Source organism: Podarcis raffonei, chromosome 4 (assembly GCF_027172205.1).
Source record: "Podarcis raffonei isolate rPodRaf1 chromosome 4, rPodRaf1.pri, whole genome shotgun sequence".
NCBI lineage: Eukaryota > Metazoa > Chordata > Lepidosauria > Squamata > Lacertidae > Podarcis > Podarcis raffonei.
Window position 1 is genome coordinate 11,359,350 of NC_070605.1, and position 15,549 is coordinate 11,374,898.

General features: G+C 44.0%; 1 protein-coding gene across 2 annotated transcripts in view; it reads right to left on the bottom strand.

Annotated features, from left to right (window-relative positions):
* Positions 1 to 15,549, bottom strand: part of RSF1 (remodeling and spacing factor 1) — a 46,813-nt gene that overhangs the window by 16,913 nt on the left and 14,351 nt on the right. For both annotated transcript variants that reach the window (XM_053385133.1, XM_053385132.1), the window contains exons 2-10: positions 12,530 to 12,621; positions 11,505 to 11,597; positions 10,320 to 10,525; positions 8,537 to 8,688; positions 6,165 to 7,855; positions 3,391 to 3,594; positions 1,884 to 1,988; positions 443 to 522; positions 21 to 75 (exon numbers count right to left, since the gene is read on the bottom strand). In XM_053385133.1, the coding sequence (XP_053241108.1) occupies positions 21 to 75; positions 443 to 522; positions 1,884 to 1,988; positions 3,391 to 3,594; positions 6,165 to 7,855; positions 8,537 to 8,688; positions 10,320 to 10,525; positions 11,505 to 11,597; positions 12,530 to 12,621 (2,678 nt within the window). The remainder of the gene's footprint in view (positions 1 to 20; positions 76 to 442; positions 523 to 1,883; positions 1,989 to 3,390; positions 3,595 to 6,164; positions 7,856 to 8,536; positions 8,689 to 10,319; positions 10,526 to 11,504; positions 11,598 to 12,529; positions 12,622 to 15,549) is intronic.

A 15,549-nucleotide genomic window follows, 5' to 3' on the forward strand; every position in this document is an offset into this window, starting at 1 on the left:
AAGGGGTTCATTTCACTTACTCGTGGAGGAATGATATTCTCAATACTAATGCCCACATACACAAGGCGCTCTTTCCTTAGGGAGAAAAAACAAAACAAAAAGCTGACATTTCTTCACAGCAACTGCTTAAATTTGTCCTATACTGTATTTCACCTGTTTGCATTAATGCCAGACCTTTACCTAGCTGCACCCACAGCCAGCTCCAAACTAGAATTTGCAGTCATGGTCATAAGTGGTTTTGCATGCTGACGTGGTACTAAACCTGGTTAATAAAAACACCAGAACAGGTGGATTGTACTGGCTGAGGCTGATGGGGCACTGTAGTCAAGCTGGAGAGTACGAGGTTGGGGAAGGCTAGAGTAAAGTACTGACTCACTCGCTGTGTGTGATTTGTTATGTGGGGTTACAGGGGTTGCTAAGCCATTGGTCAATGTTTCAGTACCTTCGTTCTGCACGCTCTTTCTTTTTCAAGACAACATCCAGGTCCTGCAGTTGTTCTTCCAACTTCTCACAGAGCAATTTCTATGGGAATAAACAAAAAACAAAGCGTTACCCTGCTCCACAAACATCTCCATGCAGCTAATTTCTTAACAGGCCCCTTCCCAAGCATTCCTTGTCGGTGTGAACGCCGTCACCGCCAGCGAGTACCTAACAGTGGTCCAAACATCAGGTGGTAAGAGAAGGATTTCCAGAAAGAATAAGGAAAAGCAAGTTACTTTGGAAACTGTGGGTGACAATCTCAAGACTACATTTCAATCTTTCCACTGAATGGAGTTCAAATTTATTCCTAAATCTGCTCTTGCAGTTGAAGCACACAGAAATGCCAACTAGTCCATGGGCAAGGCAAAGTAGACAGGCAGAACCAAACAATTCACAATACATGGATGAGAATGTCACTAAGTCACAGGAGATTGGAGTATTTTTTGGGGTGGAGGTGGTGGAAGAAGCCTGCGTCAAGGGGACTGGCTCAACCTGAACTATACTGCAACTTACCTGCTAATGCTTAACAATATATAGGCTTTAATTCATCTTCCCCTTCTCCCAAAACATTTTCAGCAGAGCAAATTCCTAATACTCTTAACTTAAAGTGTTTTCAGAAACAATGGCCTTTAAACCAGACTGGACCTTGGGTTTAGAAGGGAATTAAGTATATCTTGAGCAACGATCAATGCTCTGTGGAGGAAACTTGCACTCCAGAATGGAAGGGTGCTGAGAAAATGCCAGCAATTTCCCCCCATTTGCTTCACGACGAGTAAGCAATCGGGAATATTACATCTGCACAGGGCCTATATGATGTGAAAATGGCAAATGCCACACAAAAAGAGACAAATGTAGGTATAGTACAGAAAACTTTAAGTCCCTTATAAATGTTGAATTGTGTATACAGAAGCACATGCATTGTTTTTTGTACAAATGCTAGAATACCCAAACCCCAAACAGTACTAGGAGAATATATAGCTGAGCATAATAGAAACGTTAAAAAGAATTGTGGAAAATAAGAATGATGCTACCTCAAGTATATTATCAGATGATGGAAACAAACAATGGGTGGTTTGCATTTCATTTACAATTATAAACTAATTTGTTCATTTACGGCAAGTTGCACATGACTGCAAACAAATATTTTTATGGTGCAATTTGTTTGCAGTGCACTGAATGCTATTCTCATGGGATTATGTAATATACCCTTGTTACACATTCACACCCACCTATTACCACACCTTACAGTTCTTGTTACAATAATGGGTACCAAAGGCAAAGTGAACAGTCCCAAAAGGAATGGAGGGAACAATGGAAGGCTCCTTTCCATAGCCACACCGTAACTCAGGATTTGCATGCGAGGAAGCACAAAACAAAACAAAGGCAAAGAAGACAAAGCCTACGTGTTGGCAAGGTGGGCAGAACCATTCTCCATCAGGAATGATCATCAGTGGGGGTCGAAGGCAGGCCGTATGGTAGCCGCTGTCACAAGAGTCGCACAAGAGAATCTGTGAAAATGAACCAAGGAATCAGTCGGACCTTGCACTTGCACTGTGAAGCACATCAAGGCGCACCTTGCTTTCCTATGTTTGCATAAATCAGCCTTCACCAACCGGTGCAACTCCAGACGTTGTGGACTACAGCTCCCATCAGTTCCAGCCAGCATGGCCATTGGTCAGGGATGATGTGAGCTGTTGTCCGACAGTATTCGGAGGGGGGCCAGATTGAGGAAGGCTGGCATAAATATTCTGAAATTGAAGAGGCCAATAGATCCATAAGCAGATAAACTGTTGCTTTTGCTGGAAAGCCCAGGGGCAATATTCATTAAACTCTTTTAAGTCCCACTGACTTCAATGGAAGGTATTAATTCTCTCACTGACATGGATAGGATTTTAAAGGGGTTAACCAGATCAGGCTCCAGGTATATTAACATTCCTAGATTAAACCTGAATTCGCTGTTGTCATAAAGTAGAGGCAAAAACATGCTCCGTCTCTTCTCTTCTGGTGCAGCTGTAGACTCAAATGGGAAGATGTTATTCTCTTTAAACACAATATGGGCAATTCTTAAGGGAACTGGCTATGTCAGGACTACACTGCAACACAGCCTATTTTGATATGAAGACATTCCAGTTCATAAATGTGTATGATCCTCAGAGAGGAGAATTTTTCTGTTAAATCCTACTAGGGAGAGAAGATAGAAAAGACCAAATGGGCCTTTGGTTGTCACTGCTTCTCCAAACAGCCCTGTGGTTTTGCAAGGATTCAAAGGCTTCTGTTGAGTACCCAGGCTTCCCACCAAACTACAGATTGCAAGTGTTCCTGGGACAAAAGCCACCGCAATTAAACCAACTGATTTTTGCAGCAAAGCTGTGATCCCAAATGCAACTGCTGCATGGAGTGCCACTGTGATTGGAATTTTGATCTCATCCACAGAAAAGGGACAATGCAAGAAGAGTGATTCTTTAAAAGAACACATACATACATGAATAATTTAAGGTATCTATTTTTGGTCAGTGTTATTGCCCCATATTTATGTAACACATAATAGTTTAGAATCCACTCCCAGGTCTCAATTTCCAAATGCACAACATGACTTAGAATTGCTTGTCTGCTTTCGTTTCCCATCTTCGAAGCACCCCACCACTTAAATTCATTCTGCCTTCAAGGTGCAACAGCCTGCAGAGGTGGCTGGTCAATTCAGACATGACACCAAAACATGATTTGCACACCCAAACCTGTTTTACTGGTGAAACACGAACCATGCATTGCCAATTCAAACAACATGCCAAGTCATACCTAAACTTCCTTTAACCATAGGTTTGGTATGATGTCTGAATTGAGCCAGTATATCTGTAGAATGCTTAAGAATGGCTTTTCTAAGTTTCACTGCTCTTGAAGACAAGAACCTACTAGCTCTGGGTGATTGGGGAGGCCGCATTTCTTGCACGGCTCATCGTCATCGGCAGGCGCAGGTTCTTCCTCTTCCTCCTCCTCTTCCTCCTGATCCTCAGAGTCTTCTTCACTCTCTGAATCATCGCTCTCATCATTGCTCGAATATCTCCACCTACCACGAGTTCGAGTACCAGCCCACCGAACTTTGCTTCGTTGTGACGCCTAGAAACCCAGTGACAAGGGAAACCTCATTGTCTCGGCACCTTGTTACAGTTCCATGCTGAATCATACATTCCCCCAGTTTACATTGCATCAAATAAAAAACAGCCATGCGCAGATTATACAATGCCTTCTGGACATGACAACAGTTGTACTGGGATTCAATGCTAAATGGTTTAGCAGTATAAGAACAAGCCGCAGGGAGCCTCAGGTTCAAACTCCCCCCTCTCCTCCAGTGCAGCTGCAAGGAAACTGTTGCTTCTATTTTAGATTAGTCACTGTTTACCATGCCCCCATAACCCTAAACAGTGCTTGATCTTAACTATGTTCTTTTTTTAAAGAAACAAACCATTGTTAAGATTAACCACAGTTAAGATCAAGGGTCAACAACCTAAGGTCCATGGGCCAAAAGCGGCCCCCAGAGGTCGTTTGACCGGCCCATTGAGCCACCCCCGAACCGAGGTGTCCGCTCTCGCGCTGCGCTAAACCGGCACATCTGCGCAGACACCGAAAATCATGCGCGTGATCGGGCCCACGGAGGGATCTCTGTGGTACCAATCCAGCCCAGGCAAGATAAACCTTGCTGACCCCTGGTTAAGATTATCCAATTTGTCTAGATTTAGATGTCACAACAAGCTGCATTTAATCTAAAATTGTAGGGAAAGCTTCTAAACTTCTCCATAAGCCTATACCGGAGGAGAAAGAGGAGCACATGAGTCCAAGGCTCACCAATGCTTGTTGTCATAATGTCAACCAATGATTTAGTGTTATTTCTGAACAAGGCCAATATCACTCTTTAAAAAAACAAAAACCCCAACTCATTTATTTCCTTCCCTTCTGAAGTTACACTACTTTATACCAGCATCCAGCATCTGTTCCACACACAAATGAGCTACAATCTGATCATAGGGCCTGCTGCTGCAAATTAGGATCTAATGATACAAACACTGCGTTTGAAGAGAAAGAGAACAAGTTCTGTCCTTGCATATGAAATCTTTCTTTTTCAGTCTGGCCCTCAAACAAGGGAAAACCTTCCCTCAGCTGGACGGACGCAGCTGATGAGACCAAACTGGGAATTCTCGTGATAGTTCACTGTGGAGACAGGCGAAAGACTTGGCTTTCACAATGAGGGATACCTCAGATTTAGCTGGAGGCTAAATTCTGAAAACAATTTTGCACCTTGTGGACAGATTGCTCACAAAGGACTGGACCACTAAATTGTGCAGAGCAAGGACAGTATCTCTCTGGCACAATCCTAAAACCACACATAGGGAAACATCAAAGTAGAAAGCAGTACTGTACCTGTGTCTGACTCTCTTCTTTCAAATTAAATGGGGATAATGAGGCGAGGGTACCGCCACCAGGAATCCACTGACAGTGCCCAGCCAGAGGACATGTAAGTCTTAGCTGAAGGATGAGGAAGACACTGCTGGTCTCAAAATCTTCCTCTTTCCCTGAAGCTTCCAGCCCTCACCAGGTGTTCCCCACTCACAGTAAACCACTGGGATCATGATGAATTTTACTTTCTTGGCCATAGATTTTGACCTTGTGATGACATAGCAGCCATAACAATATTCTTGCCATTCTCAAACAGAAGTGCTCCTTCCAGTTGTCTTACTGGCATCCCTGATGACTCTTGTATTAACTCTGCAACTTCCTATTCCATTTCTTTCACATGCAAAAATATATTCTAGACTCATTTTTTGTACCATTTCCAGGTATCATCAAACACGTGACCCTCAACTACTCCAACTTTGCAGAAGGGCAAACGTTTCCCATGCAATAATCACTGTAACTAAATGCAAACTGTATAGCCAGTGTAGAAAACACTAGCTAGTAATAACTGCTATGGCACGAGATATCGTTTTAGCCTACCAAAAACTTTTCAACTGATTCACTGAATCAATTAAACATCTAAATGCTGAAGCCTTACATCAAGCTTTCTTCCATTCACCAATAGCTTCTGCTACAACAGTGTAACATAACATAAACAGTTTCCTGCATCATTTAATTTTTTGCAAAGCTATTGAACTATCTACACCCAACTTCTGAGCCAGCTAGTAACTGTGTGGATCACATGATCACACCTTCTCTGTGGCCATCATTTTTCAGGAGACAGGGAGCTCTATCCAATGCTCACACAATTGGGACTCCCGCTTCCTCTCCTCTTGTGTGCCCCCAAAAATCTACTCCAGAGAATCCCTCAAGTCTCTGGTGCAGATTTTGAGGGTGCACAGGGGAGAAGGGAAAAGGGAACAGTTCCACTGCTTTAATAGGACCCTGACAGGCAAGCAGAAGCTCTCTATACTGCGTTCTATCACTCCTGCTTCCAGGCATAATGCCTTGTGCTAAAAATGTCAAAATAGAGTAAAAATTAGAATACTGGGTGCAGAGCAAGGCCAGCCAATTGAGCAAAACTCTTCCAAACTGTACAGATTAGTATAATGGGGTGGGGGTGGGGGGGTGGCTAGAAACCAAAATGTCTTAGCATAGGTTTGGGTTTCTAAACAACATTAGTGGCCAGCAAAATTCAGAAGACTCAAGGCACACAGCTCTAATTGTGAATATGTTACCTTGCTAGCCTTAGAATTTATTTCCTTCTCTTGCTTTTTTGAGTCCTCTTTCTTCTCTGGCTTTTGCACCGCAGCTGGTTTTTCTTCCTCCTCCTCACTCCGTTTTTTCTCGGGCTTCTGATCTCGGGTCTCCGCTATTTTGGCAGTGGGCTTAGATATCCGGGGAGACCTCCTTAAAATGCGACCGACACCAACAGCCGCCTCCTCCTCCTTTTCAGAGGCTGCATTCTGAGTCTTGGGAGGAGGGTCGGCTTTCTTTCTACTCGAGATCCTGATGGTGAGCTTGATCCCATCTTTCTGCCTCTCAGAGGTGATTTCCCTATTCTCCGTTAGAGAACCTTCGGCTTCAGAAATCAGCTTGTATTTACACTTGCTTTTCACAGGCTCTTTTTTAGCCTCAGGAGGTTCCTCAGCAGAACTTTGGGCATTGCCTAATTTGGGCGTTTCTTCAGCTTCAGTGTACTTCTGCGGCTTAGAATCCTGCCCTGCCTGTCCTTTGCATTTATCAGGAAGTGTGCTTTTAGAGACAGATTCCTCCTTCTCAGCAACCGATTTCTCCGAGGGAAGGGCTGGAGCAGGCGGTGGAGTCACAGCCGCTCTTAGCAACTCTGCCTTCTCCCCGGGTTGACCTTTATTTTTCAGATCCTCATCAACTGCTGGAGTTGCCTGCTCCTTTGGGGAAGATGCAGTTAAGGATTTATCTGGACATTCCTTGGGAGGTGCCAGGCCATCTTTTGCTTTCACAGGTTCCACTGACTTCTTGAGACAATCATCCGTTTTTGAAGGTGCTTCTACGACAGACTCTGAAACCTTACTGTCAAGCAAGCTTTCTTTTCCTTTCGGGCTGGTCTCCTCCTTTAAAGGCACTTTCTGATGAGAAACCTCGGCTACCACACTAGCTACCTCCTTCCCTGTATGCAAAATATTTCTTTCGACATCAGCTGTTCTTACTATCGTGCTAACGGTCTCCAGTATTTTCTCGCTGCTTACACCATTCTCCTCCTTAGGCAGGCTGGAGGCGTCTTCCTTTGTGCCTGGGGAACGTTCCAACTTGTTATTTGGCATGATTTTCTCACTACTAACCTCCCCATTAACAAGACATTTCCCATCGGTAATTGTAGGGACTCTCTTAAATGTCTCTTCCTCTTGTTTCCCTTCCTCCTTCAAGACATCCTTCGTTGGGGTAATACATTTTCGCAAGGGTCCTTTTAACGGGCTGTCATAATCATCTGTCAGCTTAATCTCTCGCTTTTTCAGTGGAATCTTTGCCTGCTGGTCATTTTTTAGTTTCTCGCTTTCTTCCACACTTCGCTCCACCACTTCCTGGGGAGCTTTGACATTGACACAGAACTCTATCCTCTCGGGCTCGTGAACAGTTGCCTCTGCATTGCTATTTACATCTTTCAAGTCTTTTGGCTCTAGCTTATTTTCCTTCACCTCCACTTTAACGGGCTTAACGTTTTCTTTAAAAGAGTCCCTTTCTTCTTTGGTAATCTGCATTTCCCCATTGTTTTCCAAAGGTTTATCTAACTTCACTATAACTGGCAGCTTTATGATTTCTCTCTCTTGCACTTTTTCTAATTTTATCTTGTTTTCCTCTTCCGAAACTGCTGGAGGTGGAAGGCTTTCCAACTGTTTTGGCAGCTCCTCTTTTATCTCTTCCTTTTCTTCTTTGACCTTCAAGTCACTTTCTGTTTCATTTAAAAGAAAAAAGAGCAAAGTAAAGCAATGTTACAAACACTGTAAGCCAAATGATTCTCCCCACCCTCAGTACTACACAACTTTTGAAGCATTTAGCTTTTCCAGGCACTGAACACATGAATGCTAAATATCAGCTCATGTTGAAACAAAAACGGCTCCAATGGTACTTTACTCTGAGTGAACGTTTTAGTACAGCAAAAAATCACTGGGCAAATCTATGTAACAAATATATTCTGGTTTCATTCAAATTTAACTGTCCTGGCTATCCCCTCAAGGAAACCCTGAAAACTATAGTTCTGTGCTATTCTGAGAAATCTCCATTACTAGCTCACTTCCCCTGTATGGAATTACAATTCTCAAGGCCCTCCAGGAAGAGCTTTACTATTTGTAGTCTGCAGAAGAGAGCTAGGAAGGGCCAAAAGGCCTGCAAGTCCAATGGTGGCACCTCCTTAGAGGAGCACTTTCCCCAGAGAGGCTTGCCTGGTACCCATCCTAATGTCACTTTAATAGCAGCAATACTTTTAAAAAAAATCTTCTCAAGCTTTTTCAGGTTAAATGGCTTCCAATTTTGAATCACACCCACATTTGCAGTGCATAAATCCCTCAAAATAATCAACACTGAGAATGATGAATGCAAAATATCCCTTGCAAGGTAAGAACAGCAGCAAAACCTTGGGTTGACGTTTCTTCGCCCTTCTTGGCCTCTTCACCTTCAATACTAGGGCTCTCCCGTGACGAATTATCCTGTTGCTGTTTTTTTAATAGTTCGGGATCAATTTGTGCTTTGAGGAGTTCCAGAGTTTCAGCCAGATCATTTCGGCTTCTGGATAAACAAAAAACAAAAAACGCATCAAGCTCCATAACCTTGCCAGCCTTGTGTAATATCCCACACTTGTGCAAAACAAACTGCACGCATTCTGCTTTGCCAGTACCAGCGGGAAAATGAAGAGTAAGTAAACGGTAAAGGACTATGTCCGGAAAACCATGGGTGCAGCCCCCACAACTGCCCCTTCCCCCTACGGAATTTCACAGACACCTATCACTGCTATAGGGAACCACTTGCACTTTTGTACTCTCAGCAGTCAGTACACCAGTTCCCACCCTCCTCTCACACCTGCATGCATAGCAGAACCAAGGAATAGCCACACATAGCAAGCCTGGAACAAAAGGAACATAGGCATACAAAAAGGAGCAATGGCCAGCACTCCAGCACATATTCACCACAGCCCATATTCAGAACCAGATCTCCAGACCTAAGAATAGTCTGCTAGATCAGGCCAAAGGCCCACTTAGCTAGTCCAGCATCCTGTTCTCACAGTGGCTAACCAGATGCCTGCGGGAAACCAGGGAGCAGAACAAGAGCAGAAGAGCCCTCTCCCCTCTAGTAGTTTCCAGCAACTTGTATTAGGAAGCATTACTGCCTGTGGAAGTAGAGCACAGCCATCTTGGTTGGCAGCCGTCAATTTCCTAATCCTTTTTTTAAAGTCTCCCAAGTTGGTGGCCATAGCTGCCTCCTGGGGGAGCAGTTCCATGGTTTGACATCGTGCTGCATGAAGAAGTATTTTATCTGTCCTAACTGGGTGCCCATGAGTTCCAATGTTATGAGAGAGCTCTAATGTTATGTTATGCCATGCATAATTTTATAAACTTCTATAATGTTACATAAGGGACATGGGTGGCACTGTGGGTTAAACCACAGAGCCTAGGACTTGCCGATCAGAAGGTCGGCGGTTCGAATCCCCGCGATGGGGTGAGCTCCCGTTGCTCGGTCCCTGCTCCTGCCAACCTAGCAGTTCGAAAGCATGTCAAAGTGCAAGTAGATAAATAGGTATGGCTCCGGCGGGACGGTAAACGGCGTTTCCGTGCGCTGCTCTGGTACGCCAGAAGCGGCTTAGTCATGCTGGCCACATGACCCGGAAGCTGTACGCCGGCTCCCTCGGCCAATAAAGCGAGATGAGTGCCGCAACCCCAGAGTTGGTCACGACTTGACCTAATGGTCAGGGGTCCCTTTACCTTTATAATGTTACATCTTACTGGCCTCTTCTCTCCCCCCCCCTTTTTATTAATTAAAACAAGTCATAGCAATATATTTCAAAGAGAATATTTAAAAAAATCATACAACTGTCCAATATGTTATAATATGATCACAATAAGCTCCAGCTTTTTCTCTAAACTAAAAGTCCTAAGCACTGCAACTTTTCTTCATAGGGTAATTGCTCCAATCTCTTGGATCATTTTGGCGGCCCTTTTCTGAACCAGCACTTTGTAAGCATTTGTTTTTGTTTCAGGTGCAGCACTAAACCATCGCAAAGATGTACATGTAGCTGTAAATATTTCCTTATGCACAGTGAGTCAGAGAGAACATTTTAAAAATCCTATCCAATAAATGAACCTGATAGAGGCGTTTCTTCTAAAGTCTAAAGTCTGGAAAATCGAGGGTAAAAAGAACAATACCTGACAATGCACTTCCACGAAGACCCATCTTGATCATCTTGCTCTTCAACATACACCCTCACATTATGATCTTGATCCAGCTGGTACCAGTAGGTCAGCCCATCTTTGTCTCTGCCAATCGGCTGAAGGCGCATAGCATCTGCATCTTCCTCGTTAATGATATTCTTAAATTTTAGATTGTCATCAAACTGGCACTCACAAAGGTACTAAAGAAAGGGGGGGGGAGAGAAAGAGCACATCAAACTAATGTTGGAAACACCAAAGGAACACTCTCTGCTGATGCACCAGAAAGAGACTAATTTGCAAAAACAGTAATTGAAGGGCTTGATTTAAGAAATTGTTGGGAAGGAGCCATAGCTCAAATGGCAGGGTCCTTGCTCTGTATTAAGAAGGACTCAGATTTAATCTCTAGCATTGCTATAAATGAGAGAGGGTTGAGAAAGGCTTGTGCTTGAGACTTTGGAGACCTGCTACGAAGTAGGTACCAAGGCAAGTGGTTTTCAGTGGTTCCGCCTCACCATCTCTTTTTAAAAGGGACGTTTTGAATCCACCACTGCATCTTCTCGCGGGTGGCGCTGTGGGTAAAACCGCAGTGCCTAGGACTTGCTGATCGTTAAGGTCGGAGGTTCGAATCCCCGCGGCGGGGTGAGCTCCCGTCTTTCGGTCCCAGCTCCTGCCCACCTAGCAGTTCGAAAGCACCCCTAAGTGCAAGTAGATAAATAGGTACCGCTTTATAGCGGGAAGGTAAACGGCGTTTCCGTGTGCTGCGCTGGTGCTGGCTCGCCAGCTGCAGCTTCGTCATGCTGGCCACGTGACCCGGAAGTGTCTTCGGACGGCGCCGGCTCCCGGTCTCTTGAGCGAGATGAGCGCGCAACCCTAGAGTCGGACACGACTGGCCTGTACGGGCAGGGGTACCTTTACCTTTTACTGCATCTTCTGTAGGCCTGGAGTAGCGTATAAAGGTAGCTTTTTAAATGAATGACACTCACCCACCATGTAGCCATGGTCTGGAGCTAGGTCAACCCAGAAACAGTGCAGGAAATTGGAAAATGCAAGGGAAGTGGGAAGGTGGAGGGTGCATAAGCCCATCATCAACTCATCATGCTATAAATGGTGTTTGGAGGATTATCAGGTATCATCGCAGGTATTCCAGAAAACTATCACATGAGTTGAGGACAATAGTACCTTCAATATTCCCAACTTGCATTCCATGCTCATTTCAAAGTATCCTTTTTTCTCCATTTCCCACGCCCAGGTGCTGTTGAATTCTTGACACATCTGAAAGGGAAATGGTTTAAATTAAGTACTCAATGAAGTGTTACCTGAAGTTTCAGTTTTTGTAGGAATAAAACAGGAACTGGAAAAAGCAGAGGGATGTGGATTGCTGTTAAACTAACAATATGGGGACCTAGGATGGATATTTAGTTATTTATTTATTTGACTTATAGTCTGCTTTTTGAGAACACGCGCTACAAAGCGGTTCACAACACATATAAAAATACAAATTCAAACACAAAAAACACACTTTAGAATCCATTCAGAAACAATACTAAAATTTAAACACCAGTAGAGAGATGAAACAGAAACAATAAAATTCAGCCGGATACAGACAGCAAGAGCCCTAGTAATAAGAGGAAATAACAGTCATAGAATCATAGTACCGTAAAGCTGGAAGGGACCCCAAGGCTCACCTAGTCCAACCCGCTGCAATACTGGAATCACAACTAAAGAATCCCTGACACATGGTCATCCAATCTGTGTTTAGTCCCATTTAAAGGATGTGATGGATGAGACCTGCCCAACCTTAGAAAGAACTGACTACAATAATTGCGGGGCCACCACCGAGAAGGCCCTATTAAAGGTTCCCACCTGCCTGATAGGCTTTACCACCAGGCATTGGCAGGGGTGGGAACAAAAACATGCTGCCCCAGAGACCAAATATGAAAAACTGGAAGACCCAGAAGCCTTTTATAACAATCATTTAAATGAATTGTATTAGAAGGACGTTGATTTTTGTGTGCTCTGGAAATTCCTTAAAATTATTTCTGGATGGTAGTGATTACACCTGCACACTTTATCTAATATTAAACAATACAAAAACAAAAATTGGCACAGACACCTCCTATTTCTGGCCATGGTATTGGGGATTCCCAACATCATATATCACCCAGTAGTAGAGTTTCAAAGCATTCAATGTAAGAACAACCTACCTTGATCAAGTATTTTTCCCAGCGATCTGCTGTGACGGATTTTCCGATCTTCCTCATCAGTTTCAAATGAAGTTCTACCAGCTCTCTGGGAACTACAAACAAGAAGGGGAGGGAGTTTAAAAACAAATAAGCAACTAGGTTCTAAATGCTAGACGTAAGCGCAAATTCAAGAGAAAGACGAAAGTGTTAACTAATCCACAGACGTGGGTGGCGCTGTGGGTAAAACCTCAGCGCCTAGAACTTGCTGATCGTATGGTCGGCGGTTCGAATCCCCGCAGCGGGGTGAGCTCCCGTCGTTCGGTCCCAGCTCCTGCCCACCTAGCAGTTCAAAAGCACTCTTAAGTGCAAGTAGATAAATAGGTACCGCTTTATAGCGGGAAGGTAAACGGCGTTTCCGTGTGCTGCGCTGGTGCAGGCTCGCCAGAGCAGCTTCGTCACGCTGGCCACGTGACCCGGAAGTGTCTCCGGACAGCGCTGGCCCCCGACCTCTAAAGCGAGATGGGCGCGCAACCCCAGAGTCGGACACGACTGGCCCGTACGGGCAGGGGTACCTTTACCTTTACCTAATCCACAGAGAGCCAAAATATTAAAACAGGATGCTCACGCTCCTACATACAGGGAAAACTGCATGGTCTGAACAGCGTTACAGATCAGGGTGTAACAAAAGCCATACTATAATCCCAACAGTGGACTACCAACCAATTTCCTGTCAACCACCTTGCACCTGCAGGGTGGCTAGGATTCTTACAAAGAATGTGAAACAAGATGAGCTGATGCATCAAGGCACTTCTTATCAAGGCGCTTGTTATATTCTTACTTGGAAAAGCTTAACAAAGTTTACTTATGCCATAACTATTAAGAGGCTATCTTACTATTTCTCCATTTACACTGCTGGACCAGGTAGATTCTAGAAAAAGAAGACAGCGCAGGTTCTCATCTACCTTAGAATCTAGGTAGCTCAACCTTCCAGCACTAAAATCAGACGTATGCTAAAATGTGATTTTACACCTTAGGTGGGGTTAATTATTAAGGATTTATAAAAGAAATTAACATCTTTTCCTTTGTTCATAGAGTCTCTCTCTCTCTCTCTCTCCGCATATGAACCAGGAGCAAACTACAGCGGCACCTAGTGGCAGAACGGAGCAATACCCACGCAGGCAGATCTGAAAAGGTGCTGAGATGGACAGCCTGATACAGACCTGGAAAAATATCACAACTGCCCTATCCTTTGGGAAACCAGCCTTGCACAGGAGCTATTTATCCCTCATGTTTTAACTTTCAAAAAACCGCATAAGCATTTTTATAACGTTTTAGAACTGCTTTCAAACTAGAATGCTTGTTTTCTCCCACCCTGGAGGGTAGAACTCGAGGCAATGGCTTCAAGTTACAAGAAAAGAGATTCCAACTAAACATTTAGCAAAAGCTTCTGATAATAAGAGCTGTTCGGCAGTAGAACAGACTGACACGAAAGGTGGTGGACTCTCCTTCCTTGGATGTTTTTAAGCAGAGGTTGGATGGCCATCTGTCATGGATGCTTTAGCTGAGATTCCTGCATTGCAGGGGGCTGGACTCCCTTGGGTCCCTTCCAGCTCTAAGATTCTATAATCTTAAAGAGGTTCGCATATTGCTTCATGAAATTTGTGCTGGAGCAACCAAAATTATTTGGACTACTGCAATGCGCTCTATGTGGGGCTACCTTTGAAGGTGACTCAGAAACTGCAATTAATCCAGAATGCGACAGCTAGACTGGTGACTGGGAGCCGCCCCCAAGACCATATAACACTGGTTCTGAAAGATATTTATTGGCTCCCAGTACATTTCCGAGCGCAATTCAGAGTGTTGGTGCTGACCTTTAAATCCCTAAATGGCCTGGGTCCTGTATACCTGAAGGAGCGTCTCCACCCCCATCATCCAGCCCGGACACTGAGGTCCAGCCCCAAGGGCCTTCTGGCGGTTCCCTCGCTGCGAGAAGTGAGGTTACAGAGAACCAGGCAGAGGGCCTTCTCGGTAGCGGCGCCTGCCCTGTGGAACGCCCTCCCAGCAGATGTCAAGGCAATAAACAACTATTTTACTTTTTAAAAGACAACTGTTTAGGGAAGTTTTTAAGGTCTGACACTGTATTGTTTTTAATATTTTGTTGGAAGCCGCCCAGAGTGGCTGGGGAAACCCAGCCAGATGGGTGGGGTATAAATAAATGAATTATTATTATTATTATTATTATTATTATTATTATTATTATTATTATTAGCTTGGAAGTCTTTGCTAAGAAAGTCAACCAAAGAACAGCCTGGAATGCTGCACACTAGTCAAAATACATTCTTTGCTGGTGTTTCAGTAAGCTAGTGGTTTAGTTGATCTTGTATTTACTTGTCAGAGAGGGTGGGAATGCAGGTAACAACAGCCAGTTAGACAATTGGGAGGGGGAAGAAAGGGAGGAATTTGGGGGAAGTGGTCAAATAGCTGGCTTCAGAGAATAATAAGAGCAAGAAAAATGGAGAGGGGGAAATAGGTGGGGGGGTGCTATTGGGTTCACTATGTTTAGGGACCCCAATTTAAGAGGATAATTGGAAGGAATTAAAAAGAAAGGAAACAAGACTAGAAGAGAGAGTACAAGTGCCTGGCACAGATCCCAAAAAAGGAAAGCCGGGGAGAAGAAATGAGGAGTAAATAGCAAGAAAGCAGCAGAGGCAACATTCAAAGCTTGCTCATCCATTTTTATTATTTTTCCAACACTGAAGACAATGCAGAATGCAAAAGCCTCACTAGGGTAATGCCCACGTTGAAAAGTAGTAAGTAAGTTACAGTAAGTAAGTAAGTTTCCAGAACAGGTGAGATGTTAAGCAAAACAGAAAAGGGGGCAGGTGAGAAAATGGAGGGTGGAATGAAAGTCCCAAAGTACCGTATTTTTCGCTCTATAACACGCACCCGACCATAACACGCACATAGTTTTTAGAGGAGGAAAACAAGAAAAAAAATATTCTAAATGAAACAGCGGATGTATGATTTTTGTGGTTCATGCT